Raw genomic sequence first — 25,971 nt, 5'->3', positions numbered from 1 at the left:
AGGAGGAATTACCAATATTTGTATTCCTTAGAGGTGTTATGATGATATTATATTACACAGCTATCCTAGCTACCAAAAATGTAAAATTATAAACAAATCAGACGATACTCAGTTGTACAATTATAGATCACTATGCTGGGGTAAAAGGTGAGAGAATCCATGGCATTACAAAGGGAACTGTATGGAATCGAACAGTGAACCAGTGCAATAGTGGTAATTATGTTACATGCAACCCATCATCAAGAACATTACAAATATAAAGCGAACGTGATAGTTTTATAACAGTTTAGAAGTACAGAACTATCTTGCCCTACCTGTCATAATCACAAGTGATTATCACTATATTATCACATTATCACCTGTCATAATCTCCATATAATCACCACTGGATACATAGTCCCAGTGTTAATTACCAATGCATATATTAGTCTTAAAACTATTCTTGTATTCCCTGTACATAACACACTTCCTGGCAATGCATGTAGAGACATAAGGTTTCTAACACGTTACCAACAATTCCCAAGGCATATAAAGCACCCAGATAAATCTGCATGAAAATAGCCCTTCAAACACTCAAGAACAGCAGTTGGGACTTGCGATGAGGTATTGTATTGGCCTTTAGAAGATGGACACAGCAGAAAAATATTAATTCTACCTCTTTCTGTCAGAAGCCAGGACTAAGACCTTTGTAATCCCTCTCACCTAAACTAATCATTGCCTTTGCTACAAGAAAAAAAAAAACATTTTGAGCATATTTATATGTATCACTTCATAAAACCTAAGGGCAGCAAGAAATAAGTAAAATCACATGTCACATCCAAAATATAATTCCAAAATATTCAAAATATAATTTCCAAAACACCATAAGACAAGACAACAAACAATAGATGGAAACTAATCAAGGAGAGAAGCAACCTAGAACGAAGGAGAAATTTCCTAACAGTGAGAACAATTAACAATTAACTTTGCCTTCAGAAGTCATAGGTGCTCCATTCACTGGAGCCTGGAGACTGAGCAGCCACTTGTCTGGAATGGTATAAGGCAGTGATTGGCAAACCTTTTAGAGACCAAGTGCGCAAACTGCAATCCAAAACCCACTTATGTATCGTTGGGTGCCGGGTGCACGTGGCCCAATGGGTGGGTGTGGCCCATTGGGTGGGCGTGGCTGCGGTGGTAATGGCAGACTGGGCGGGACTAAAAAGTTCAACCAATCAATTTCAATTTTGCGAGATCTTTTTTTTCCCCGCGAGAAGTTGAAATTGATTGATTGAACCTTTTTTTTTTTTTTGCAAATGGCAGCGGTGGCCTAAAGCGAAAAGGTTTTATAAAACCCAGCTGAAGGCCTAGGACTGGGCAACAGCGCGTGTGCCCACAGGGAGGCTCTATGTGCCACCTGTGGCACATGTGCCATAGGTTCGCCACCACGGGTATCAGGTTTCCTGCTTGAGCAGAGGGTTGGACTAGAAGACCTCCAAGGTGCCTTTCAATTCTGTTATTCTGTCACCTTCTAGATATCTTCTAAGAGGAATTAGCTCGGTCTGCCTTCTAATGGCCACAATGGAACCTCACAGTAACTCAAATTTTTGTTCTTAGTAATCAAAGATGAAGACAATGGGGAAACTTCTGGGTAGGAAAGCATTCTATTTACACCCCCTGTAAAGCAGTTGCTAAAGGCAGTTTATGCAGAAGCAAATTATCCATTCTGACGAAGATATTACGAACGTTATTAAGGATGACTATGAAAATAAAGATTGGGAAACAAAAACAAAAAATGCAAACCAGCAGTCAGAACAAATGGTAGAAATCGCCAGGAAGAAAAACCAAAATGAAAAAACACTAAAATCTAGGTATTTACAAACATTTTCAGAGACCTATTGGAAAAGATAAGAAGACTATTACAATGATATCTATAAAGATATGAAAACTAACACAAAAATGCAAGAAATGTCTTCCAAAGCTCAATGAACTCAAAAGGTTCCACTCTTGAAGTGGTAAACTAAAGCAGGGGTCCCCAACCCACGGTCTGTGGACCGGCACCAGGCCATGGCATGCCAAAAACCAGGCCACGTAAACAAGCAAAGCCCCATCTGTGGGATGCAGGCAGCACACAAAACCACAGAAAAACCTCTCTCCATGAAACCAGTCCCTGGTGACCAAAAGGTTGGGGGCCTCTGAACTAGAGGATACCAATGGACAGACAGTGACTGTTTCAAAGCTCAAACAGGGATGGAAGGAGCATACTGAAATTTTATCCAGTCAAAATGTCAAAATTCAGGATACCTTATACTTCCTATTTTTACAAGAACCTGTAGAACTGGAAGATGATGTCAGAAGAGTGCTCCACTAATTACCAAATTGGAAGGCTACACGAACTGAGAGACTACCAACAGATATATGAGCACAGAAGAAAAATCAGTGAAGATGAATGTGGTTTTAAAACTTGAGGGAGAGAAACATCAAATGAACTATGCTGATGATACTACTCGGACAGCTGAAAATGCAAATAACCTGCAAGCTCTAGTAATAAAAGTCAAGAAGTACAGTAGAAAAAGCACAACTAAATATAAAGAAACTGACTGCAACATACAAAGAAACCAGCCTTAGAAGTGGCAAAGACCACATTTTAAGATCAACTATTAACAGTAAAGGAACCAGACATCAAGAAATATACTAGAGACTTGTACTAAACAGCCTTTGAAAAGTTATCTAGATACCAAAAATATCAAAACTGTGCAGGCAATGGTTTACTTTTTGATAATCTGTGGAATCAAAGCTGGACAGAAAGAGTATTAAGGCATTTCAACTTTTGGAGAAGACTTTTGAGAATACCACTGATAGCCAGGAAAACCAACAAATAGAACAAATCAAGTTAGAGTTCTTGCTGAAGAAATAAATAATCAGACTCATATGCAAAGATCTAACTCTCTTGAGAAATCTATAATTCTAAGAAAGATGGGAAGAAAGAAAAGAAAAAGACAATAGTAGCAAGCTGGATGCACTCAAATACTGTGGCCACATTGGGGATAGATCATCCTGGAAGAAGGTCAGTTTATGTGATTGCTAAGAATCGACTCCAACTTGATGTCCCATAAATAATCCGCATCCAGAGAGCACTTAATATAAAAAGCTTGAATTAAGCTGTAAGAAACAATAAACATTTTCCTGAAATCCATATTGATAATGTTGATACTCTAATGTTTGTAATGTATCAAAAACTCTGAAAAATAAACCTCTAAGACAGTGGTTCTCAACCTGTGGGTCGGGACCCCATTTGGGGTCGAATGACCATTTCACGGGGATCGCCAAACAACGCAGTCTGCCATTTTTTCCCCCTTTTCCTTAGCTGTGCTACTCCCTTTTATTCTATTGGCTTTTGAAAGCCAATAGAATAGACTCTCTTGAATAGAGTCTAATTCTATTGGCTTTCAAAAGCCAATAGGAATTGTCCAGGCTGTCTCTGCCCTGCTGAGCCCGCCAAAAGTCCCATTCTGCAAACGGTGCTGCACCAGTTGAGTAGTCCTCGACTTACGACCGGTTGAGTAGTCCTCGACTTACGACCGGTTGGGGGGTCGCGGCATTAAAAAGGTTGAGAACCACTGCTCTAAGACAAGACAACCTTGTCATGTTTTAATGTGAGCACACTGGCACACATTGAAAATGAAAATTCTGCTGCCTGCTCTCAAAATAAAGTATGTATCTAACCCGTGCACATACATAACACACATGCACACATGCTATTATATGAATATGGTAAAAAAGCACAATGCCCTATTAATGATGATAGGAGCAAAGCAAATTGTCATAGCTTATCTTTAAGCACACTTACCATATCCAGAGGTGTAATTGGGGCCCCTCCGACCTCTGCCTCTTCCACTATAGGACCTTGAACCCTGTACAGACGAAGGAGTGCTTTCATCGGTGGTATAGCCCTTCTCCTTCTCAGGACCTCTGGTAGATGAAGGTCTAAAACCCATGCCAATTTGACGTAACTGCTCATCAATCTGGAGCCTTTCCATCCGTAGTTGTTCCACTTCCTGAATTGAGAGTCGCATTAAATATAAACTAAGTTATGTGGTGTTATAACTTTCCCTAAGTTATTTTTTATGCACTCTTCACTTTAGAAAAAAAAAAACAAGCAGTTTCTAACTAGGCTAATAAATAATTACATTCGCAGAATTACAGGGCGAAAGAGCTTCTGGTCATTTAAATGCCAGTGAGAACCAACAAGACATGGTTGATCGGAAATACCTAATATGTTTTAGATAGTTGGGTATACATTTCTTTCAAATGTCTCAAAATTTTTACTTATAGCAATCTATCTTGTCCACATCGAGGACCAATTTCCAACATTTCTTGGTATAAGATGTCACTTATGTATCAGCGATATTTGTTCAAATGAACTTTTTAAAATTACCAGAATAAAAATCTTTGGAGTAAAAACTACTGTGTATTCCTATAACAGAATTATGAAATTATAAAATGAAAAAGTAGAAATTAGGCTGAAAATGATCAGGTTTTTATACAGGGGTTGAGAAATACAATATAAAGATTAGAAAAATACATAAAAATAAATAAATAGCAGCAACAATGGGAATATAACAAGGTTGATCTAAAAATTCTGCCACATGTACTAGAATACATAAGAAAAAAGCAGAATGATCACCTTCAAGATAAGGTAATTTTAAGTGAAAATAATTAAGAATCAGTTCTTGATTGCTAGCTCCACAGCAGCAAATCACATTTATTTAACGGACCCTCTTAGGTAAGAGTGGACTGCAAACTAAATCTGACAATTACATCAAGCAGTGCTTACCTTTAAGTAGGCAATGTGGTATTCAAGAAGTACTTGGACATTCCCTATGCTTTCTTTAGTACCCACAAACACAAATGGAACCATCCCCTATAAAGATAAAATATGCTTTTCAAATATATATATATAAACTAAATCACAAATAATTCTTGGAACTGTATATGGGTGCCTGGACACACACAAACCCAAACACTATTTTAATAAAGCTACAATGTAACTTATGTGCTAGACCACATCTGTCTTATTTATTATGATTCCAGAGCACTCTCAAAAATATTCTAGTATGAGGGTGGTTTTTTTTCCTATGCATAAACTTGGTCTGTTTATTGGTATGTTGTCTATATAATTCAGTTTGGCTAAAGAGCCAGTTGTTAAGATTTGTTTTGTGTGTATCTTACAAACAAGTAAATCTTAAGAGAATTACTGGTAACCTGAATTCTCAAAGAGTGACTAAACTGAACCTGAGGCTAAAACCAAATTGGCTTGCAGTTATAAAATCCACAGAAAACTTTAAGAACAACAAAACCCAGATTTTGACTTCTGAAATCAACTTTTAAAAGAATTAGCTAACTTAGGGCCAACCCATAGGGAGTAGAAGCCATAACTGATATATACAGTCATTTGATCAAGAATAAGCTGATGTCAAGATTGTGTCTCTAATCAACTCAGTTAGTGAGGAACCTCTGTACTCTGCCAGAAATGCTGGTGTGTTGAAGTTACTTAGATGTACTTTCACAAGACAGAGGTCATACAGCCATCAGTGGACACTTGCTGTTATACCATCACTAGACTAAACAGGTGAGCCCAATCTAGAGCCCACAGTATTCTCCTATGACTGCACGGTGCAAATGCATATGCTTCAATGAAAGAATGCAACCCTTCAAAACACATATTTAGAACCATATGCATCTGAGCTATCTGAGGGATATCCTATTTCCTACAGTATCTTTCTATAGTTACCTGGTTAGTCACAGTGAGCAACATAATGCTCCACTAAGTCTTTAGCCCACCTGAGCATTACTACACAGCACGTTAAAGAAATAATGTGATTTGACGACTAACCATACAGCTACTCAAGTACATATCTGTTAGATTTATGTACAGATAGTCCTCGACTTACAACAGTTCATTTAGTGACCGTTCAAAGTTACAACAGCACTGAAAAAAAGTGACTTATGGTGGTTTTTCGCACTTATGATCTTTGTAGTATCCCCAGCGGGACACGTGATCAAAATTCAGATGCTTAGCAACTCTCATATTTATGACGATTGCAGGGTTCCAGAGACATGTGATCAGCTTTTGCGATCTTCTGATAAGCAAAGTCAGTGGGGAAGCCAGATTCACTTAATCGTGTTACTAATTATACAACCGCAATGATTCACTTAACAATTGTGGCAAGAAAGGTTGTAAAATTGGGCAAAACTCACTTAACAAATGTTTTGCTTAGCAGCAGAAATGTTGGGCTTAATTGTGATCATATGTTGAGGACTACCTATACAGCCTTTTTTCCAGGAGTGGCATGAATAGAACACCCTTCCCACTACTTATTCCACAAACAAAATCTCAGATCCCCCTTTAATTCCTACATTGCCCAGAACACACTCATTGCCAAGGGAAGGGAGGAAAAAAAGAAGTTAAAATCGTACATCTTCTCTGGGTAGTTTATTCTCGTTGTCTCCTTCAATTCTCACTCGCACGACTCCAGATTTGTCCACAATCTCTTGAATAACTTTGCCATTTTTACCAATAACTTTCCCTTTAACAAATAAAAGAGATTTAAGTTTTGGATTATCACAGGGACTTTGGTCTCAAGTAAACTATCAACAAGAAAAACAGTTAGAAAAAAATTCTTTATAATAATTTAAGGCTGATGTCCAATTCAGCTCTCCTGCTGATGGAACTACTTCTATGACTGAAAGAAAGAGAAAGATAAGGAGAGAGAGAGAGAAGATGGAGAAAAGAAAAGATGTTTATGTTGAAACTTTTCCCTGCTACTGTTAATATTTTATTATTATTACGTACCCACAAGATTCCTAGGAACCTGAATAAAGTCTTCCACAAATTCCAAATAGCTTCTAGCTTTTTTTACTGCCTCAGCACTCTGGTAACAAACAGAACGTAATGCATTAAACATTAACAGTTAAAACACTTTTAGGGAACAACTATTTCCATATAAAATGAGATTAAACTACATGTACTCTCTTTTGCAATGAGAAAATGCAAGTATCTGTACCTGGCAAATTAAAAATGATGGCTTTTCAGACAGGTGCTTAAACACTACAGGACTATGGGAATTTACCTTCAATTTACCATATATATTTGCCGATTGGTGCCTATGCTTTTACACAACTATTTAAATACATGTTTTTATCTGAGGCTCAACATTATGATACCCATTTCATCACACATCTAAAATTTTCTCAGATCTGAGGAGAACCTTGATTCTTCTTTAATAATCCTTAATCGACCAGCATTCCTACAAAGAAACCACACAGCCAACTGAACTTCATCATCTAGTCCTTTAGTTATAGAAGAATTATCCTAATGATGCAATATAATGGAAAAAGGCACACCTACTTAGTTCTCCCCAAATCAGGGATCATCCTAACCTACCACGTGGCTTTGTATTGTAGCATGAAGACCAAATGTTACATTACGAACCGTATTACCGTATCTTATCTACTGTGTATCATCCCACTGCTGTATGGCTATAGTAAAATTAGCCGCTGATTATAATCAGGCTACGTCTAGCAAAAGAGTGTAAACAGTGTAAATATATTTACTTCTTTTCCTTTTATTTTATATTTGTAGCATGTAATTACTTTGAATGGAGTACTATGAATTATAGTCTTCAAAATTGGGGGGGAGGGGAACATAACTAAGTATTTATGGTTAATATGATTCTTCTTGAGGTATGTTTGCATGTTCCCTCTCTGCCCCCTTGCATATTACAGCGTGGCAATATCTTTGGGCGTCTGTGTAGCTGCGATCAAACTTTTACTGGCAAATGCAGCCTTAGGGCCTCAGTTGGGTCTCCGCTTTCAACAGTTTCAAACATTCCCCGAAGACTTCTTCTCATTCTTCCTTATAAGCACACTCTCCCATTTATTACCAGCATTCCCCGAAGGAAGGGGACATCTAGGGGAGGCAAGTTCATTAGCCTTTGTGCAACAACTCTTAAATGAGAAACTACTGAATTCATCAGGAACATCCTAGCAATATTTTCTGATTTACTTACTGTATTTTCCGGCGTATAAGACGACTTTCTAAAGCATGGAAATCGGCACCAAAGTCGAGGGTCGTCTTATACATTGGAAATTACGGTAGTTTCCGGCGTATAAGACGACTTTCTAGGCATGGAAATCGGCACCGAAGTCGGGGGTCATGTTATACGCCGAGTCGTCCTATACGCCGGAAAATACAATAAATTGGAATTATCCTATCAACTGCCAGTAGGAATCTAAACCCAATATGGAGGCATGCTCTCTAATATAAGCACAGTTGAGGTGGATATGAGAAAGCTTTGCACAAATGCATTTAACAACTGTCAAATTGTGTGGTACTTAACCCCAAGGCATTTCTGAAGAAGATCACAATTAAAAAAAGCAGTGTAATATTTTATATTGCCTTCTCTTCCACCAAATGCCTCATATTTGCATTTTATTGGGATTAAAATACTGGAATTTGTACATTCCTTTCCGTCTACATTCAAACCTCTAGACCTAAGCTCAAAGAAGTAAGTCACAATTTCCCAACTTGAAAGCATGACTTTTCAGTGTTCTCTTTTACCTCTCCGTAGATCCTGAAAGTTCCAGTATCTTCTTCGAGTTCAATTGCAGTAACGCCTGGAACCTTCCTGGCTTGCTGTATATTACTGCCATGTGTTCCTATTGCAAGTCCCATTAAGTCTTCTCTGACAACAAATTCTTCATGAAATGCTGCTGCAAGCTGTTTTGTGCACTAGGGAAAAGAAAAAAAAATATGTTTATTCTTTATAAAACCTTCAAGCATGAACACCGTTTCAGTGACTAAGCCAGAAGCATAATTAAGGGGGGGAGGGAGAGAAACCAACTGAGACCCACTCACTTCTAAATGCTTTGTTGCTTCTTCATTTCTCGACATGAGCATTAACTTGGTTCGAATGCTGCGCAAGTGCATGTCGCTGAGTATGCCCACTCTTTTTACTGTTGCCTCACTGGCAGACTGAAAGAAAAATGATGTATAAGGATCTTCATTTTACCGACAATGAAGTTTTAAAAAATCCAATTATTTTACCTAGCATTAATTCATTTCTGGTTTAGAACACACTGCAAATAAGAGAGCAAATCATTTTGACGTGCTAGTCCATTTGCAACTGAAATATTTATTTTTGTTAGTTTATCAGGAGAGCGAGATCCATATTGTTATTAGCAGTCAAAGAGAGTATGCTGAAGTACTTTGCTCAATGCGGTTTGATGTGCTTTTAGCATAAAGCCTGATTCAGATGCAACAGCTGTGGCAATCAAAGTGACACCAAACAAAGACAAAACCCTTTGCTATGGGTCACAGGTTGCTGTTTGATCCACTAGGCAAAGGTTGCCAGGCCCAAACAATACAGCTTGGATAATAGCTTGCATGAGATCCTATCTGCAACTCTTCAATCTGCATTCTCTAAAGAATATTTTCCAGATCCAACATATCAAATTGGTAACATAATGTTAGCATAAAAAATGATCTGCACATTGATGGGGTAAAAAAGGAAGAAACTTTTTCTTACCAGAACTACTAATTGAGTTGTTTCAGCCTGGTAAAAAATTCTGCAGGCTCCTACAGCTTTCTTAAAATCCTTGTGAGCACTTTCATTAGCACATCTAGAAAATTAATGTATGAATTAATTCATTCTGCAGGGTGACCAGTGAGACATGCAGTTGGAGAAATTGACAATACTGAAAACGCTCTAAGGCACAGCCAGAAAGCAATTTTTAAAAATCCATTTGTATTTATTGAGAAAAGATCTGAAAATATATACCAAATTATTTCCAAAAGAAAAAAAAACACAAAATATTACAAGGTGAAACGTTGATTTAACAGACCAATTATCCCAATTGTCCATTAAATCAGACTGTACATCATTTGAAGGAACATTACTATACAAGTAATACAAATTAGAATCAGGGAGTTTTTATACAAATGATGTAAAAGCAGGAAGAATTTTATCTGCTGCATCTGAGGTCCACTGCATTGAGTTTTGCTAAATCAAAGTTTAATTTTTCAGATTTATGCAAACTGAGAATAATCTGCTTTAGCATACAGGTAGTCCTCACTCAATGACCCTAACTGGGATTGGCAACTCTGCAGCTAACCAAAGCAGCTGCTAAGTGGGAAATCACATGACCACGATTGCTCTTTCTACCTGGAAAGAGACAAGATTACTGTACTCAGTTTCAGCTTTTGTTTGCCATATGGATGCTGGTGCAGTTGCACTGCTTTTAATGTACAGAGGAATAATAATAATAATAAAGTTGGAAGGGACCTTGGAGGTCATCTAGTCCATCCCCCTGCTCAGGCAGGGAACCCTATATCATTTCAGACAAATGGCTGTCCAGTCTCTTCTTAAAAACTTCCAGTGGTGGAGCATTCACAACTTCTGGAGGCAAGTTGTTCCACTGATTAATTGTTCTAGCAGTCAGGAAGTTTCTCCTTAGTTCTAGGTTGCTTCTCTCCTTGATTAGTTTCCATCCGTTGTTTCTTGTCCTGCCTTCAAGTGCTTGCTCTCTTGAAATCCCTCTCCAATCTCTACAGGATAACATGTTCTGATTGTAACGGTGATTATGTGACTCAGGGACATTGAAAAGGTTGTAAATGGGCTGTAAACTTATTTTTTTCAGCACTGCTGTAACTTTGAACGGCTGCTGAACAAACTACCTGTAAGTGAAGACTACCTGTATATGTCCTTTTATGCCATAAAAACTGTGACCTTTGATACTGATGAATTATTATTTTACACTTAACTATAAAGCCTACTTCAAAATGTTTAGCACTGTTATGAAAAGTGATACAACCTCCATCCTTAGATACTGTGGTATCTTGGTACTTGTTAATTGGTTCCGGGAAGTACAGTGAGTACCCAAAACAATGAGAACCAATCTAATTTTTCCCAAAAGGAATAATGTAGTGAGTCACAAGGCAGGTGACAGTAACAAGTTTTAGCTTGTGCGTTGAGTACCAAACAAACGATGAGTACCAGGACAAAATTTTCACGTCAAAATGCACCGAGTACCAAATTCAATTAGTTTCAAAGCAGTCTATACCAAGGTACCACTGTACTAAACTTCATGTGGCTGGTAACTTAATCTTATTTAAGAAAGAATCTTCCAAATCAACGAAGTATGATACTCTGTAACTCCCTCCTCTTTCACTTCCATATTTTTCAGTAATCCCTGTCTTCTGCCACCTATTAAAATCTAGTCATTGGTCTTTGTACTTCATGTGCCATGAGAAAACCTTACTTCCTGATCGACTCTTCTTTTCTATCTTACCGTAATAACTTGAATACAAAGATCTTCCAAAATACGAGTCCCAGCCCAAAAAGAGAATTTCCGTGTTAATTTGCAAAGAGACACAGCTTCACTCTTTCTTTAGACAAAAAGGGTTCAAATTCTAACATCAAACTCAGGATAATCTATGAAAGTCGATTTCTAATAAAGTTCCAATATAAAGAATTTTTACAGTACTTACGCATCTCTCAGATCTTCTGGAACATCTACAGCACATCTGAAGAATGTATTCTTGTTCACAGGTTTATTCTGATTTACAGGCCGAAGTCTTTCAAATGTGACTATTTCATTGTAAGTGGCATCGCAAGCAGCATACTCAATGACGTAAAACTGAGAAAAGATTATTCTTCTTAATTTTAAAAAATAAGCCATTGCTGATCAAAGGTTCAGATTATTTCTCTCATCACATATTTTTACCTTCTCTCCACTATATATCACATTTTATCATCCCCTTCAGAGCTCAAGAATGTCAAGTATCATATCTTTCCTACTCTCCATTTTCTCTTCATACCTGCCCTGTACGGTAAGATTACAGAGTGTGATTTTAATTAATATATTAAGATCCAATATTAATTAATGTAAGATATTAAGGCCATATAATTTTATTATAATTAAGACCCTATTAAGATATTCAAAATAATGGAACACAGTCATAAAGCATCCATACATTGACTAAGACTTATTTTCCCTCAGAAATTTCACTGCCCAAATAGGTAACATCATTAGTACTAGAACTGCACTGTTCTAGCAGAACCACCAGCGATAATACTACTTAGTTGGATAATGAAATATTTGCAAGAAAACAACCAAACTCAGAATGCACCAAAGACTCCATGGATAAGAAGCTAGTTACTAAATATATAGTTTAACTTCTAAGTGGTTCTTATCTATTCAAATACTTCACAATACTTAATACTCCCTTTAGATGGTTCTCTCTCATGATACAATTCCACTTCTACTTACCTCTCCTTTCATCATTCGAACCTTTGCCAGCCACCAGCCACAAGGCTCTTGGTCATTTGCTCTTGAGTAAACCTGAAAGTAAATTATACAACATTTAGACCACTGTGCTTTGAACCTCCATTTTAGTATGAAAGTAATTTTAAAATGTTACATAATATTTAGAATTAGTCCATAATTGCTAATCATAGTTCCCCAAAATCAGACAGGAAAAATTACAGTTAATTGAATATTTTCTGTTTCTTTTCTCTCGCCGTAAAGAGGTTATACCTATGTTGAAAGATGGTTCACTTCTCTATGCTGACATGTAATTGCTCCAAAGTAATTATTCTTCTACAAATTAATATTATGAATCATCAAAACATCTTAACTAAGAGAATTTTATTAAATTTAAAGATTATTAACAGGGTAGTTAGTTAGCCTTTTTAAAAAAAAAATATTCCTTAGGCAGTAGTAAGCAAAGCATATTTTAAACTTTTGATAGTTTAGATATACTAAGCAGAATATAGGTTTTTTTAAAAAAGCTGTCTATTAACCATTCCAAAATGTTTATTTAAAAATTATTACCATTTGATAAAACTGAGATTAATTTCTTACTAAACTGATTACATGAAAATTTTACATAGACATTTTATAATAGACAAATGTTTTTAACTAGGTGAAATTCCTGTGCCACTGTTTTTTTAATTTAAACATTTTTCTCTCAATTTTAAAGAAAATGCTTATTACAAATTATTTTGAAATCGAATATAATGGAATAAAAGCTTTACAATAATAAAATTAATATTGAACTCTGTTTATATGGGGGGGGGGGAAAGCTGATTTTAAGTAATTTTCCTGAGTCTGAAGAAAATGGAATTTTATAAATAATAATCTGATTCAAACCTGCTCATATAGGAGAAAAGTATCTCCTTCAATCCACTGGCCTCTTTTTTAGCACAGTGGAGGCAACTAAGCACTCCCCAATCCTAAAGAATTATCACAACAGAAAAACGCAAACAGGCATCTAAATTACTGGCTTAAAATGTTCTACTGTGATGGTAAAACCAGATGCTCTTTACTCTGATCTCTGCAACTATGAGTTGGATCTATGTTCATCATAGGTTCTCGGGGGTACGGGGGAGAGGGGAGAAATAGGGGGCAACATGACTGTTTGGATCCAAGATGTTGTCCATACTTCTTAATGTCTGCAGCCTTAACATGACTTATGGTGTGTCTCCTCTTCACGATTCTCTCTCTGGTTTCAGCCATATTTGATAACTGTCTGATCTCAAACTTTTAACTCTGAGCTCTAGCTGATGTGTAAATTGTGGTTCTACCCAAAATACAAGTGTTTGTTCTTATCAGCATTCATCTAGACCAGGGGTAGGCAACTTGGGCTCTTTTATGACTCGTGGACTTCAACTCCCAGAATTCCTGAGCCATGGCTGGCTCAGGAATTCTGGGAGTTGAAGTCCACGAGTCATAAAAGAACCAAGGTCGCCTACCCCTGATCTAGACTGCTGCAATTGCACCTTGCATGGGTTTGACTTTAAAAAAAAATTCACTGCTCTATCTCTTCTAGTGATCTCAGGAGAGCTAAGGCCAGGAATTGCTGTTTTTCCATTACGGGACCAATTTCATGGAGCAGCCTTCTCAACTTGAAAATTATTTAGAGCTTTTCTAGACAGCATTTGATGATTTTTTAAATTATTATTGGTTGGATTGTTTGATAAAGTTTCTAATGATTGTGGTGGGTTTAAATATAATACAGTGGAACTTTTATACTCAACTGCTTTGAAAATCATCAAATTTGGTACTCAATGCATTTTGATGCAAAAATGTTGTCCCGGTACTCGTTTGTTTGGTATTCAATGCACAAACTCGAACTTGTTAGTGTCAGCTACTTTGTGACTCACTACATTATTTCTTATGGGAAAAATTTGTTTGGTGCTCATCCCTTTTGGTACTCATCAGACCTCCCAGAACCAATTAATGATGGGCACCGAGGTATCACTGCAATTTTATTTTATTTTATGTGAATGTTTTAACTCTATTTTTACTGTAGTTGCTTTAATTACGAATTGTAAACCACTAGAAGTCCACAGCAGATTCAGTGGTATAGCAATTAAATGAAGTTATTATTATGCAATTAATAATGCTGTCAATTAATCTTAATGGAACATACTTTCATAACAAAAAGAAATTAAATATGCCCACACACGGATTACTTCTCTACTGAAGAAAATGTGGTGGATGTGGCCATCAAGATAATCTAATCTGAAACATGTTTAGCCTGAGTTTTAGTAAACTATATCCAATCACTAAAATTTACAAATTATTGGACAAAAACATAAGACTGATATAACTTAATCTGTGGCTGTATCAATCCAATTCTGCTATACTATAGCAAGAAAGTATAAAGTCATACCTCTTCCTAGCTATCCTATATCCATTCTCTAAGTCTGATGAAGAAATAATGGCTTATTACATTCCAACGCACCCCATATATTTAAAATCCAAGCACAGTAGCATAAACCACCTGGCTGAATATATGATTTAATCAGTGATATGAATCACAAATTTCAAATAAACAGCTTACACATCTCATGTAGAATAAGAGAACTAGGTTAACAATTTGAATTTTCTTCAGACAATATTTTTTACACTGGAACCTCAAATAGCTTGTACACCTATTCTGACATAACATAATAGGTAATGAAATCTTGCCCACTGCATTTTATCACTCCTCTAACTAAAAGAATTTAGCTTTAGAGAACCTAACAAAAACAAAACTAACAGTAGCAGCATTATCTTTATCTACAAGAACATTTTCGGACTATGCATATCTAAGAAGCTTTCAAATAATATTCATATTTGCCCAAAATCAAAGCATGGTGAAGTTCCATTATAAAAAGTATCTTGAGGGTCTACAGCAGTGGTTCTCAACCTGTGGGTCGGGACCCCATTTGGGGTCGAACGACCATTTCACGGGGGCCGCCAAACAATGCAGTCCGCCATTTTTTTCCCCTTTTCCTTAGCTGTGCTACTCCCTTTTATTCTATTGGCTTTTGAAAGCCAATAGAATAGACTCTCTTGAATAGAGTCTAATTCTATTGGCTTTCAAAAGCCAATAGGAATTGTCCAAGCTGTCTCTGCCCTGCTGAGCCCGCCAAAAGTCTCATTCTGCAAACGGTGCTGCACCAGTTGAGCTATTTGCGAGACCGCCTACTACCTCATAGTTCCCTTCGTCCGGTTAGATCCCACAGGCTGGGCCTCCTTCAGGTCCCGTCAGCCAAGCAGTGCCATTTGGCGGGGCCGCGGGGGAGGGCTTTCTCTGTGATGGCGCCCACGTCTTGGAATCAGCTCCCCCCGGAGATTAGGACCGCTCCCACCCTGTTGGTTTTCCGCAAGCTGCTTAAGACCTGGCTTTTCCGGCAGGCCTGGGGTTTATAAAATCTGACCCCTGGATGAATGTTATTGTATTGTTTGTTTGTTAAGTTATGTTGTGTTTTCACTGTAAACTGCCCGGAGTCCTGCGGGAGTGGGGCGGTCTATAAATTTTAATAAATAAATAAAAAGTCCTCAACTTACGACTGGTTGAGTAGTCCTCGACTTACGACCAGTTGGGGGTCGTGGCATTAAAAAGGTTGAGAACCACTGGTCTACAGAATATGACAGGAGGAAGCCTCATCCAATCTGCCTTCTATAAATATTGCATGACTGGTTAAACCTACCACGGCAACCATTTTGTAAAAACACCTACAGCATGCTCTCAGCATTCCAAACGTACCCACAGGCTACAAAATATTGCCTACATCCACCACTCAGGCTGTCTTCTCTCCAAGAAAGCATATTTTGGGTAACTATTCAAAACACATTCATGACAATAAAAGTAATTTAGCATTAAAATACCCTACCCTGGCACATCATGGACTTTATTAAAACAAAAATTAACTAGCCTTCTGTCAGGAGTGTAAAATTCCATGTGGAGCAATGAGTTTGAGGTCATTTCTAACTATATCCCAGCTTCAGGTTTGGCAGGAATTCAAGACCATCTTTTGTACTGTGTTAACTATTAACAATTAATATTTATGTGAATTTTTTTACTAATTTAAACATGGATAGTTAAAAACCTATTCAAAAGCAACTCTTCCAATTTTTTTTATTTTTCTAATAATTTTCTTTTTAAAAATAATGTTTCTGCTTTTTTTATTTTGCATTTTTGAAGCAGTTAAAAAAAAACACCAAGTTCACTTGTCTCGGTGATAGCACACTAAATTCTACCATTAACCTTCCAGAAGAAACTTCCACATAAGTAAGCAAAGAAATACATGAATGAAATCACCTCCACTTCATCTCCTTCACCAATTTCTTTCTTGATGTCAGGTGGTGGTGGTAATCTTACATCACTGAATGGAACTTGGCGTTCTGGTTGCCAACTGTAAATTAAATAGATATTTTAGATTATGCAATGACTATTAAGAATGTTACATGTCATTTAAATGGAATATTATCAACTTTAATTTAGCACAGAACTCCATTAGACAAGTCAGAAGTGCAGCTGTTAGAAAATGGGGACTAAACTGCAGGCAGAAGCACCCCACCATTGTAAAGTGACACCAATTTTAATTTGGCTGTTCTGGTTGCCAATACAGTGGGCTTTGAATTGATACAATTCAAAATGTTGGTATCTTTAAAGCAGGGGTCTTCAAACTCGGCCCTTTTATGACTTGTGGACTTCAACTCCCAGAATTCCTCAGCCAGGCACGCTGACTGAGGAATTCTGAGAGTTGAAATCCACAAGTCGAAAAGGGCTGAGTTTGAACACCCCTGCTTTAAATTCTACAGCGATTTAGCCAACCAGTCCTTTCCTTTCAGAGTAAAAAAAGATGGGATGGGCATATTTTACAACCAAAATGAAAGGGGGAAAAGCAATGTTTGTAATACATACTTGTTTTCAAACACAACTGTGAGTGAATCCTCATGAACATCTTTGATGAATCCCTGAGATAAAAAAACAATTATTACAGTAGTTTATAGGACAAAAATATAGCATTTTATTACAAAATCTCTACTGTCTATTCTGAAATGCCGCAGAAGATACCAAAAATTGTAGATTCATTTAAGAGACAGGAATTTATTGGAAAAGAAATACCCACAAATTGCTCTCACTCTTGTTGTGGTGATATGGAGACTAATGAATCACTAATATTCCCCAACAAATTATTCTTGATAGAACAAAAAAATCCTGCATCCTGTTCAAATTCTCTCCTAACCTTTTCCTACCCAGACCAATTATTCATAGTTGATATTTCCCAAATTTTATTTTATTAAATATGACACTAATCTCACCGTTGACTCTGAAATGTTGCTAAAAAAATTATTCAACCATTATTGTCAAATCCAGTTTCCTGATACCTTCATTGTGACAGCATACAGACTACCAAAAACAAACGTTCAGACGAGACAAACAACCTGCAGATTTAACTGGCAATTAATGACTGCAATTGGGACAGAGAATTCCACAGTTAAGCACTGCTGTCATAAAATGAAAAAAAAAATATATCACACGACTTAGGATGGTAGATCTAGTTACAGTCATGTGAGGTCGTCGAGTGCAATGCCACAACGAGTGCAATGACAGCAACTTGAGATTTCTTGCTGGCTTAACCTTTGCTTAAGGGGTGGCACAATGGTTTTAAGCCGCTGAGCTGGTCAGCTGAAAAGTTGACAGCCTGAGATCCAAGTGCCCCACGATGGGGTAAGTTCCCTGTTCTTGCTCCAGTTCCTGCCAATCTAGCAATTCAAAAATATGTAAATGTGAGTAGATACCACTTTGGTGGGAAAGGTAATAGTGTCTGTGACGTCATGCTGGCCACGTGACTGCAGTAACCTTTAGACAGTGCTGGCTCAATAGTCCTTAAAATGGAGATGAGTCATTAGCAACGACTAGCAAACTCCTTTGCCTTTACCCTTTGCTTTCAAAAAGATGGCAGAGAGTCACAAATGGTGATTATGTGACTGCAGGGACACTGTGTTCAAGTGCAACTTGAGGACTGGTTATAAGCATCCTTGTTCAGTGCCATTATAACGGCAAATGTTTGCTGAGCAAGTGGTCACTCAGCACTTACAGTAGTGGCCAAAATTATGGAAACCTTTTGGGAAAAGTGTACAGTAGAAATCCCACCTTTGGTTAAGTTTCCACCAATTTTTCTTCTAATTTCTTTATAACTGTAGCCTTGTTCACTTAATAATACTATTTTACATCGCTTTCTGGGCAACCAGTCAACTCTTTGCACCATTACTTTAATTTTATTACGTTTTACAAGCTCACTAAATGAAAGAACACAAGAACACAAAAAAACCCAACCAACTTGATAGCGATCACACAACACACTGACAAATGTCCTCCTCTCAGCTTCAATACATGTCATCAATAACTGAATCCTACTGTGATCTGATTGACTCATTGCCAAAACAAGATGACACCTGATTGGCTCTCTAAACACTCATGCTCATTGGCTACAATCAGATGAAGGAAAGCTACCTGATATCCACCTAAGCAAGTTGTGCTTCCTTTTTCTGGTTATTTGGCTAGAATACAGTACAGTACAGATAATTGAACAAACCATGTTGCATTACATTCTTGATTAAATTATCTTTCCATTGATATATAATTTTATGGTACTACTCCAAAAAAAAGTGATGTTATTAGCCATCAAAACTCAAAAATACACTTTTCCCAAAAGGTTTCCACAATTTTGGCCACTACTATATGTACTTTTTTCTTCCAGAATAAAAAAGAAACACCCCAGGATTTATGACACCTTAGTTACACAGCTCTAATGCAACCTCATTTCTGTATCTGTTACTATGCTGAGTAAAATGCATCCCAAGTCTGCATGGGAACTGCCATCAGTCTTGCCATAAAGTGAATCCCTTGGCCATCATAGAATAAGACTCCTAGCTTTTGAGGAGTTTATTAATACTGTAGGTGATATAGAGAAATAGAAAGAAAAGATATAAACTTTCTTCATTGTTTCTATTAAAAATTATTTCCTAATATTACATGACTGATGGACAAAAAGATTTTATTTACTGCATACAATGCAAGAAACATTTGATAAATATTTGAATGAATAAATACAAACCCTATAAATCCCAACAGTGTGCATTATCAATTAATTCAAGACTAAGTATCGATCAACAACAAACAAATTAAATGAATGAATGATAAATATGAAAGTTTCCAGGATTATTCCCTGGATTTGGAAGAATCACTAAACTGACTCAAAGAAATCTGAAAAAATAGTAGAACTGATATTTAATTTAGTTCCTCCAAAGCAAGTCAAATCTGAACCTTTCCTGAAGTCTTGTTAGGTAAAAAAAAAAAAACACACACACACACATACACATACACAAATTGATATATCTCTAATTAAATTCTCCAAATAATGTTAATCCTGAAATGTTGTGTTAGATCCCCTTATTTCAAACAAGTGACTTCTCAGGCATGGCCAGCGATTTCCATATCTGGTCCAACACAGCTCATTTGATGCCAACTTTAGTAACATTTCAGAGCCAGATAAAAGTAGTATTATTCAGTCTTGATTTAACACCCAATTTACTATATTCAATACTAAGCATTTTCTGAAATTATGCTATTTTTATCCTTGTTTAAATTTCCTAAAAGTTCGATGAAGCTAGAAAGCATTAATAAATGAGATAACTGAAGACTCCAAATGGGATTGGACTAAGACAGTGTTTCCCAAACTTGACAATTTTAAGGCATGTGGACTTCAACTCCCAGAAGTCCTCATGCCTTAAAATTGTCAAGTTTGGGAAACACTGGACTAAGGTACAAGTAATTGGCACAATTACTTCCTATAAGTCAGGTGTCATGTGTCTGATTAACGAAACAATTCAAAGAACTTTCAGGCATTTTTTTAGCCTAAAAAACCTTTATTAATATTACAGAAATGTCAGCACGGCATGGTGGAAATGCTAAGATCTGAATTTCCCTTCCTTTGCACATAACATTCCAGGCATTTCCCCTCCCCTATTTTGGGGTCATGATTCACATCTTCCAATTAACTTGGAGGGCAAAGATTCACTTCCGTTTCTTTTTCCCGGGCTTTCTTTATATTCTCCTCCTCTTTCACTGTCAACTGATTTAACTCTAAAAATACCAGACAGTTCTGCATATATTGTCAAAGCAAGAATATTCAATATTAGCAGCGTTGACATCCGTCCCCCCTTACAAAAAGGACAGATCCTGTAATGTAGCCAAAGCATATGTTAATTACTAGTTCTCGGTTTGTTGGGGTATTTCGCATGAAACCTTTTGACGAGCCTGTCAGCTTTCACCTCACTGGATTTCACCCAGGTGGCTTCAGACAGATGAAACCAAAATTGAGTTGTTTGGGAAAAACACACAACACTGTGTGTGGAGAAAAAAAGGCACAGCACACCAACATCAAAACCTCATCCCCACTGTAAAACATGGCAGAGGGAGCATCATGGTTTGGGGCTGCTTTGCTGCCTCAGGGCCTGGACAGATTGTTGTCAATGATGGGAAAATGAATTCCAGAGTTTATCAAGACATTTTGCAGGAAAATGTACGACCATCTGTCCGCCAACTGAAGCTCCGCAGAGGATGGGTGATGCAACAGGACAATGATGCAAAGCATACAAGTAATTCAACAAAACAATGGCTTCAACAGCATAGAATATGCCTTCTGGAGTGACCCAGTCAGAGTCCTGACCTCAACCCAATTGAAATGCTGTGGCATGACCTTAAGAGAGCGATTCACACCAGACATCCCAAGAATACTGCTACACTGAAACAGTTTTGTGAAGAGGAGTGGTCCAAAATTACTCCAGATCGTTGTGCAGGTCTGATCTGCAACTACAGGAAACATTTGGTTGAGGTTATTGCTGCCAAAGGAGGGTCAACCACTTATTAAGTCCAACGGTTCACATACTTTTTCCTCCCTGCACTGTGAATGTTTGCATGTTATGTTCAATTAAACCATGGCAAGATGTAATGTTTGTGTATTATTATTTTCAGCAGACGGTGTTTTTCTATTGTTGTGACTTAGATGACATTCAGAGCACATTTTATGACCAATTCATGCAAATCTCCGCGTTATCCCAAGGGGTTCACATACTTTTTCTTGCAACTGTAGCTTCACTGCTGTCTGGTACCTCTCCTGTAGCCGATCAGGTACTTCTCGATAGATGCAGGCCTGAGAGAGGTGATTGTCTAATCCCTGGATGGAAGTATTGAATCAGGGATTGTTCCGGCCACCCCTCTATTCGGCCTGCTATCTTGCGGAACTCTCACACGTACTCCAGGGCAGGCCTGCCGGCTTGTTTTATTTTATGGATCTGTTCTGCTGCTTTGAGGCCTATGGATGGGTCCTCAAATCTTTCTCTCAGTCCTAAGAGGAAAAGGTGGGGATCTCCCAGTTCAGGGGCTTGCTCACTATATAGATTGTTCAGCCATTCAGATGCTTCTCCCTCTAGGCTGGACGCAATAATGTCGACCATGGCACCTGGGTCCGGATAATGGTAGGCCCAGTGGTTCAAGTGAGAACGCCCTTGGTTGAGAAAAAACATCAGTTTCTCTGGGTCTCCATCGAAGGTTGCTCTGAAAGGTGGTACGAATACGGGCTGTTGCTGCTGGCCCCAACCTGGTTGCTGGTTCCACGGCTGCTGGACTAGTCTCCGCGCTTGTGGTGCCCCCAGTTGCTGTTGGCCCCATCCTGCCTGCTGATCCAACGGTTGCTGGGCTCTCTGCTGCTGGCCAGTGGGGGCTGGTGGTACCCCCTGCTGCTGTAGGCCTCCCAATGGTGGCTGTGCAAGTGGGGGTGGTTACTGGGCCTCTCTCATCTGCGGGCCCTCTCCTGGCTTTTGCACCACCCCAAGCTGCTGCAAGGCCTCTATTAGCTGTGGCAAGTTCAGTTGCTGCTGATCATCTATCTGTGGGGGGTGCCAATCTGCCCATTGCTCCAGAGGCCTCAGTTTGGGATTCCCTCTGTCTTCAGGATTGCAGTCCCTGGTTGGGGAACCCAGGGTCTGATTTACGAGGGAGGGGCTGTAGGCTTCTCTCTGCAGTAACTGATTCTGCTTTTCGCATCTGGAGTTTGAAATCTTTCTAGCAACTCACCCAAAACTTCGTTATCTCTGCATTCTGCTTTTGAAGTCTTTGCTCTCGGCTGGGTGATCTGCCAAATTCTTTCTCCCTCGGCTGGTTGGCTGCTGTTCCACTGATTTGTATGTGTCTGCCAAAATTCATCTTCCCAAAGCATGCTGTCTTCAAGTAAACTCCCTTTTCTCATGATAGAGATTTTTTTTTCCTGAATCTTTACCAGCTCCTCTCAAGCTTAGAGGCAGTGGACGGAGTTCAGGACCCAGGTCGTTTGAAAAGGATTTGAGATCTTAGCATGAACTTTTATTAGTATTACAGAGATGTCAGCACAGCATGGTGGAAATGCTAAGATCTGAATTTCCCTTCCTTTGCACATAACATTCCAGGCATTTGCCCTCCCCTATCTTGGGGTCATGATTCACATCTTCCAATTAACTTGGAGGGCAAAGATTCACTTCTGTTTCTTTTTCCCCGGACTTTCCTTATATTCTCCTCCCCTTTCACTGTCAACTGATTTAACTCTAAAAATACCAGACAGTCCTGCATATATTGTCAAAGCAAGAATATTCAATATTAGCAGCGTTGACATCAGGATGTCAAACTGCCGGCCCGCAGGCCGGATGCATCATCCAGAAGCCACACCCACCCCATTGCCGGCAATGACAAAACCGGCCCGATATGTTGCGCGATGTCACATGACGTCGCGAGTTTGACATGTCTGCTATAAGTAGACTCTATGATCCTGTTAATGCATTCCCAAAATAGCATTTGCTTTTTTAGTAGATATATCACACCGCTGGCTCATATTTGACTTATGGCTGACAAGGTCACCCAGAAGCCTTTCATTTGTACTACCTGGTATCACCAAGCCAGATCTCACTTGCCCTATATTTCGTATTTCCTACCTAGATGTAGAATTTCCTGTGAAATTTCCTCCTATTAATTTCAGTCCACTATTCAGGCCAGTCTATATTTTTCTGATTTGAAATATTTACATAGTTACCAAACTCAACATGGCATACAAAATAATTAAATATATAAATATAATATAAATATAACACATAACATTAAAGCAAGCTAAAGCTTTAAACAGCAATCAGAACTAAAATACGCTATATGTCCCCAAGAGGGATCCCTATTCATCCTGATCCAAGCAACTGAAGAGTCACATTGTAATGGTGTTTCTTTCAGCTCAGCTTTGTAATACTGTAATACCTTCAGACTTGGCCAATATAAATGCCTGATAAAATGCTGGACTAAACCATGTGGCATTCAACTCAACTCTTCCCTTCAAACTGAAGTGGAACCATTAAAGAGTGTTCACCAGATGCATTCATTCAATCGTGAATCCAACTAACAATAGTAACATATGGCTCATATTTTATCCATTTTATTAAGAAGAGTTTTATAAGGCACTATGCCGAAGGCTGACAACCTCTGTGAGGCTGGTATAACAAAACAAAACAAAACAAAAACCATATATATTGCTAGCAGGATAATGTAACTTAATCTTGAAAGCTTCTCAAGGCAATACTCCCATTTAACATACCTATCTTAATTAAGGCAGAGTTGATTTCTTTCTCATACTGCCAACTTCTTCTGAACTAAAGAATATTTTCTGCAGTGGTCCAGCTCCCTGTCCAATTCCCTCCTCTGCCTTCCATGTTCCCAAGGCCTGTTAGCTATGATGCTACCTCCTTGTTCCCAAGGCCTGTTAGCTATGATGCTACCTCCTTCTTCATGTGCACTCTTTCCTTCCACCATGGAATGCATAGAGAATAATGATCCTAACCCACAAAGACTAGCCTGGCACCTCAAGGCCAATGATTTTAACCTGACCAGTCTTGGCATCAGCTCTTCTTCCTGTCCCTCAAGGCCATTTCCTCTGCTTTCCACAACATCTGACACTGCTGCCAATAATATCTTTGGGTCAGGATGGGCTTTTGAGTGAATTCCAATGAATTAAAGGTTTTAATCTCCTCCTCTTGCTGCATATAGAATCTAGAAGTTATTCCACCTTGTCTACCTAAACTGGGAGGCTGGGGGAGTTAGAACAGGAGGGGAAACTGCTGAATACATAGAACAGGGAAACTACTCTTGCACAAAGAGAAAGCAATGAAACACCAGATATACTTCACAATGAAAAACTACTTGGTTGAGCTAAGCAGCCACAGGAAAGAGCACAATAAACTTTGAATCCACTTTCGTGCACAGGCAGAAATAAGGTAAAAATTAAATGGAAAACCACTCAAATCCCACGCAATAATTCTTGATCCTTCCTCTCTATGCACACACACTATCCATTTACGCACAGCCTTGGCAGAATCCAGAAGTTCATTCCCAAAAGGGAGCTGCACTGCTTGGAGAAAATCTGAGGCTCAAGGAACTCAAGGCAAGGATTCTGAAGAACAAACCATGTGAGCTACAGCCATAAACTCTCCATCATGCCAACAGTATAACACAGAGTATTTCAAAAGCAAATTCTGCAAATGGCCACAGGTCAGGCCAAATGTTCCATTGCTGGACAGAGAGCAAGACAAATATTGTTCTAATGTCACATTTCTTCACTCCATCTTCACATTCAATTCCAGGTGATGAGGCAATGATAAATGAAATGACTGGCCAATAATAATTGAAAGACAGCTTACCAATACCTGGATACACATGGAGAACCAAAATGTGGGATCACAGAAGCAACAAAAATCCTATTTTGAAAAAAATAGTGCCAAACCAGTTCTGTAGCTCTTAGAATAAATGATAACCCCGTGGTGGTGAACCTATGGCACGCGTGCCACAGGTGGCACACAGAGCCCTCTCTGTGGCCACACGCACCGTCACCCCAATCCTAGCCCTTCAGCTGAGTTTTATAAAACCTTTTTGCTTTAGGCCTCTGCCACCGCGTGCAAAAAAAAAGGTTCAATCAATCAATTTCAACTTCTCGGCAGGGAAAAAAAGATCTTGCAAAGTTGGAATTGATTGATTGTACTTTTTGGTCCCACCAAGTCTGCCGTTATCACCGAAGCCATGCCCACCCAATGGGTCATGCCCACCCAATGGGCCATGCCTACCTGGCACCCGACGATACATAAGTGGGTTTGGGGTTGCAGTTTGGGCAACCCAAACTGCAACTAAAAGGTTTGCCATCACTGTGATAACCTATTACATATAATAAAAGAAACTATTACTTCTAGAATGTTCATTAAAATGTGCAAGTCAAAGATTTTCCAAATCCTAAAGTCCAAATCTCATGGTTCAGCAGCAGAGAACAGCTGGAGCAAACACTTTAGCAGGGACACCCATGGCTCAGCAACAGGCAGGACATAAGGGAACACAGTCCTAGACTATGGGGTGAGCGCAGTTTTGCTAAGATGCAACCGGTCCGTGGGCCGGCAGTTTGACACTCCTGTCCTACAGTCTACAGAAGAGGAAAAAGATTCAGCGGATGAAGCAACAGAAGAGATTACAGTAGCTGAGGGTTGAATTATGGAGTCCTTGGTGCAACCAAATTCAAAGGCATCAAGGAGTCCACA

General features: G+C 38.5%; 1 protein-coding gene across 2 annotated transcripts in view; it reads right to left on the bottom strand.

The window, feature by feature from the left end:
• FXR1 (FMR1 autosomal homolog 1) overlaps positions 1-25,971 on the bottom strand; it is a 47,634-nt gene that overhangs the window by 9,392 nt on the left and 12,271 nt on the right. For both annotated transcript variants that reach the window (XM_039355464.1, XM_039355465.1), the window contains exons 2-12: positions 17,240-17,292; positions 16,634-16,727; positions 12,310-12,381; positions 11,528-11,676; positions 9,567-9,660; positions 8,897-9,013; positions 8,600-8,770; positions 6,833-6,911; positions 6,457-6,566; positions 4,814-4,900; positions 3,827-4,034 (exon numbers count right to left, since the gene is read on the bottom strand). In XM_039355464.1, coding sequence (XP_039211398.1) covers positions 3,827-4,034; positions 4,814-4,900; positions 6,457-6,566; positions 6,833-6,911; positions 8,600-8,770; positions 8,897-9,013; positions 9,567-9,660; positions 11,528-11,676; positions 12,310-12,381; positions 16,634-16,727; positions 17,240-17,292 — 1,234 coding nt within the window. The remainder of the gene's footprint in view (positions 1-3,826; positions 4,035-4,813; positions 4,901-6,456; positions 6,567-6,832; positions 6,912-8,599; positions 8,771-8,896; positions 9,014-9,566; positions 9,661-11,527; positions 11,677-12,309; positions 12,382-16,633; positions 16,728-17,239; positions 17,293-25,971) is intronic.

Source organism: Crotalus tigris, unplaced genomic scaffold (assembly GCF_016545835.1).
Source record: "Crotalus tigris isolate CLP2741 ecotype Arizona unplaced genomic scaffold, ASM1654583v1 scf7180000018690.2240587, whole genome shotgun sequence".
NCBI classification, from domain to species: domain Eukaryota; kingdom Metazoa; phylum Chordata; class Lepidosauria; order Squamata; family Viperidae; genus Crotalus; species Crotalus tigris.
Note: the sequence above shows the minus strand (reverse complement) of the source record. Positions and strands in the feature narration are given on the sequence as shown.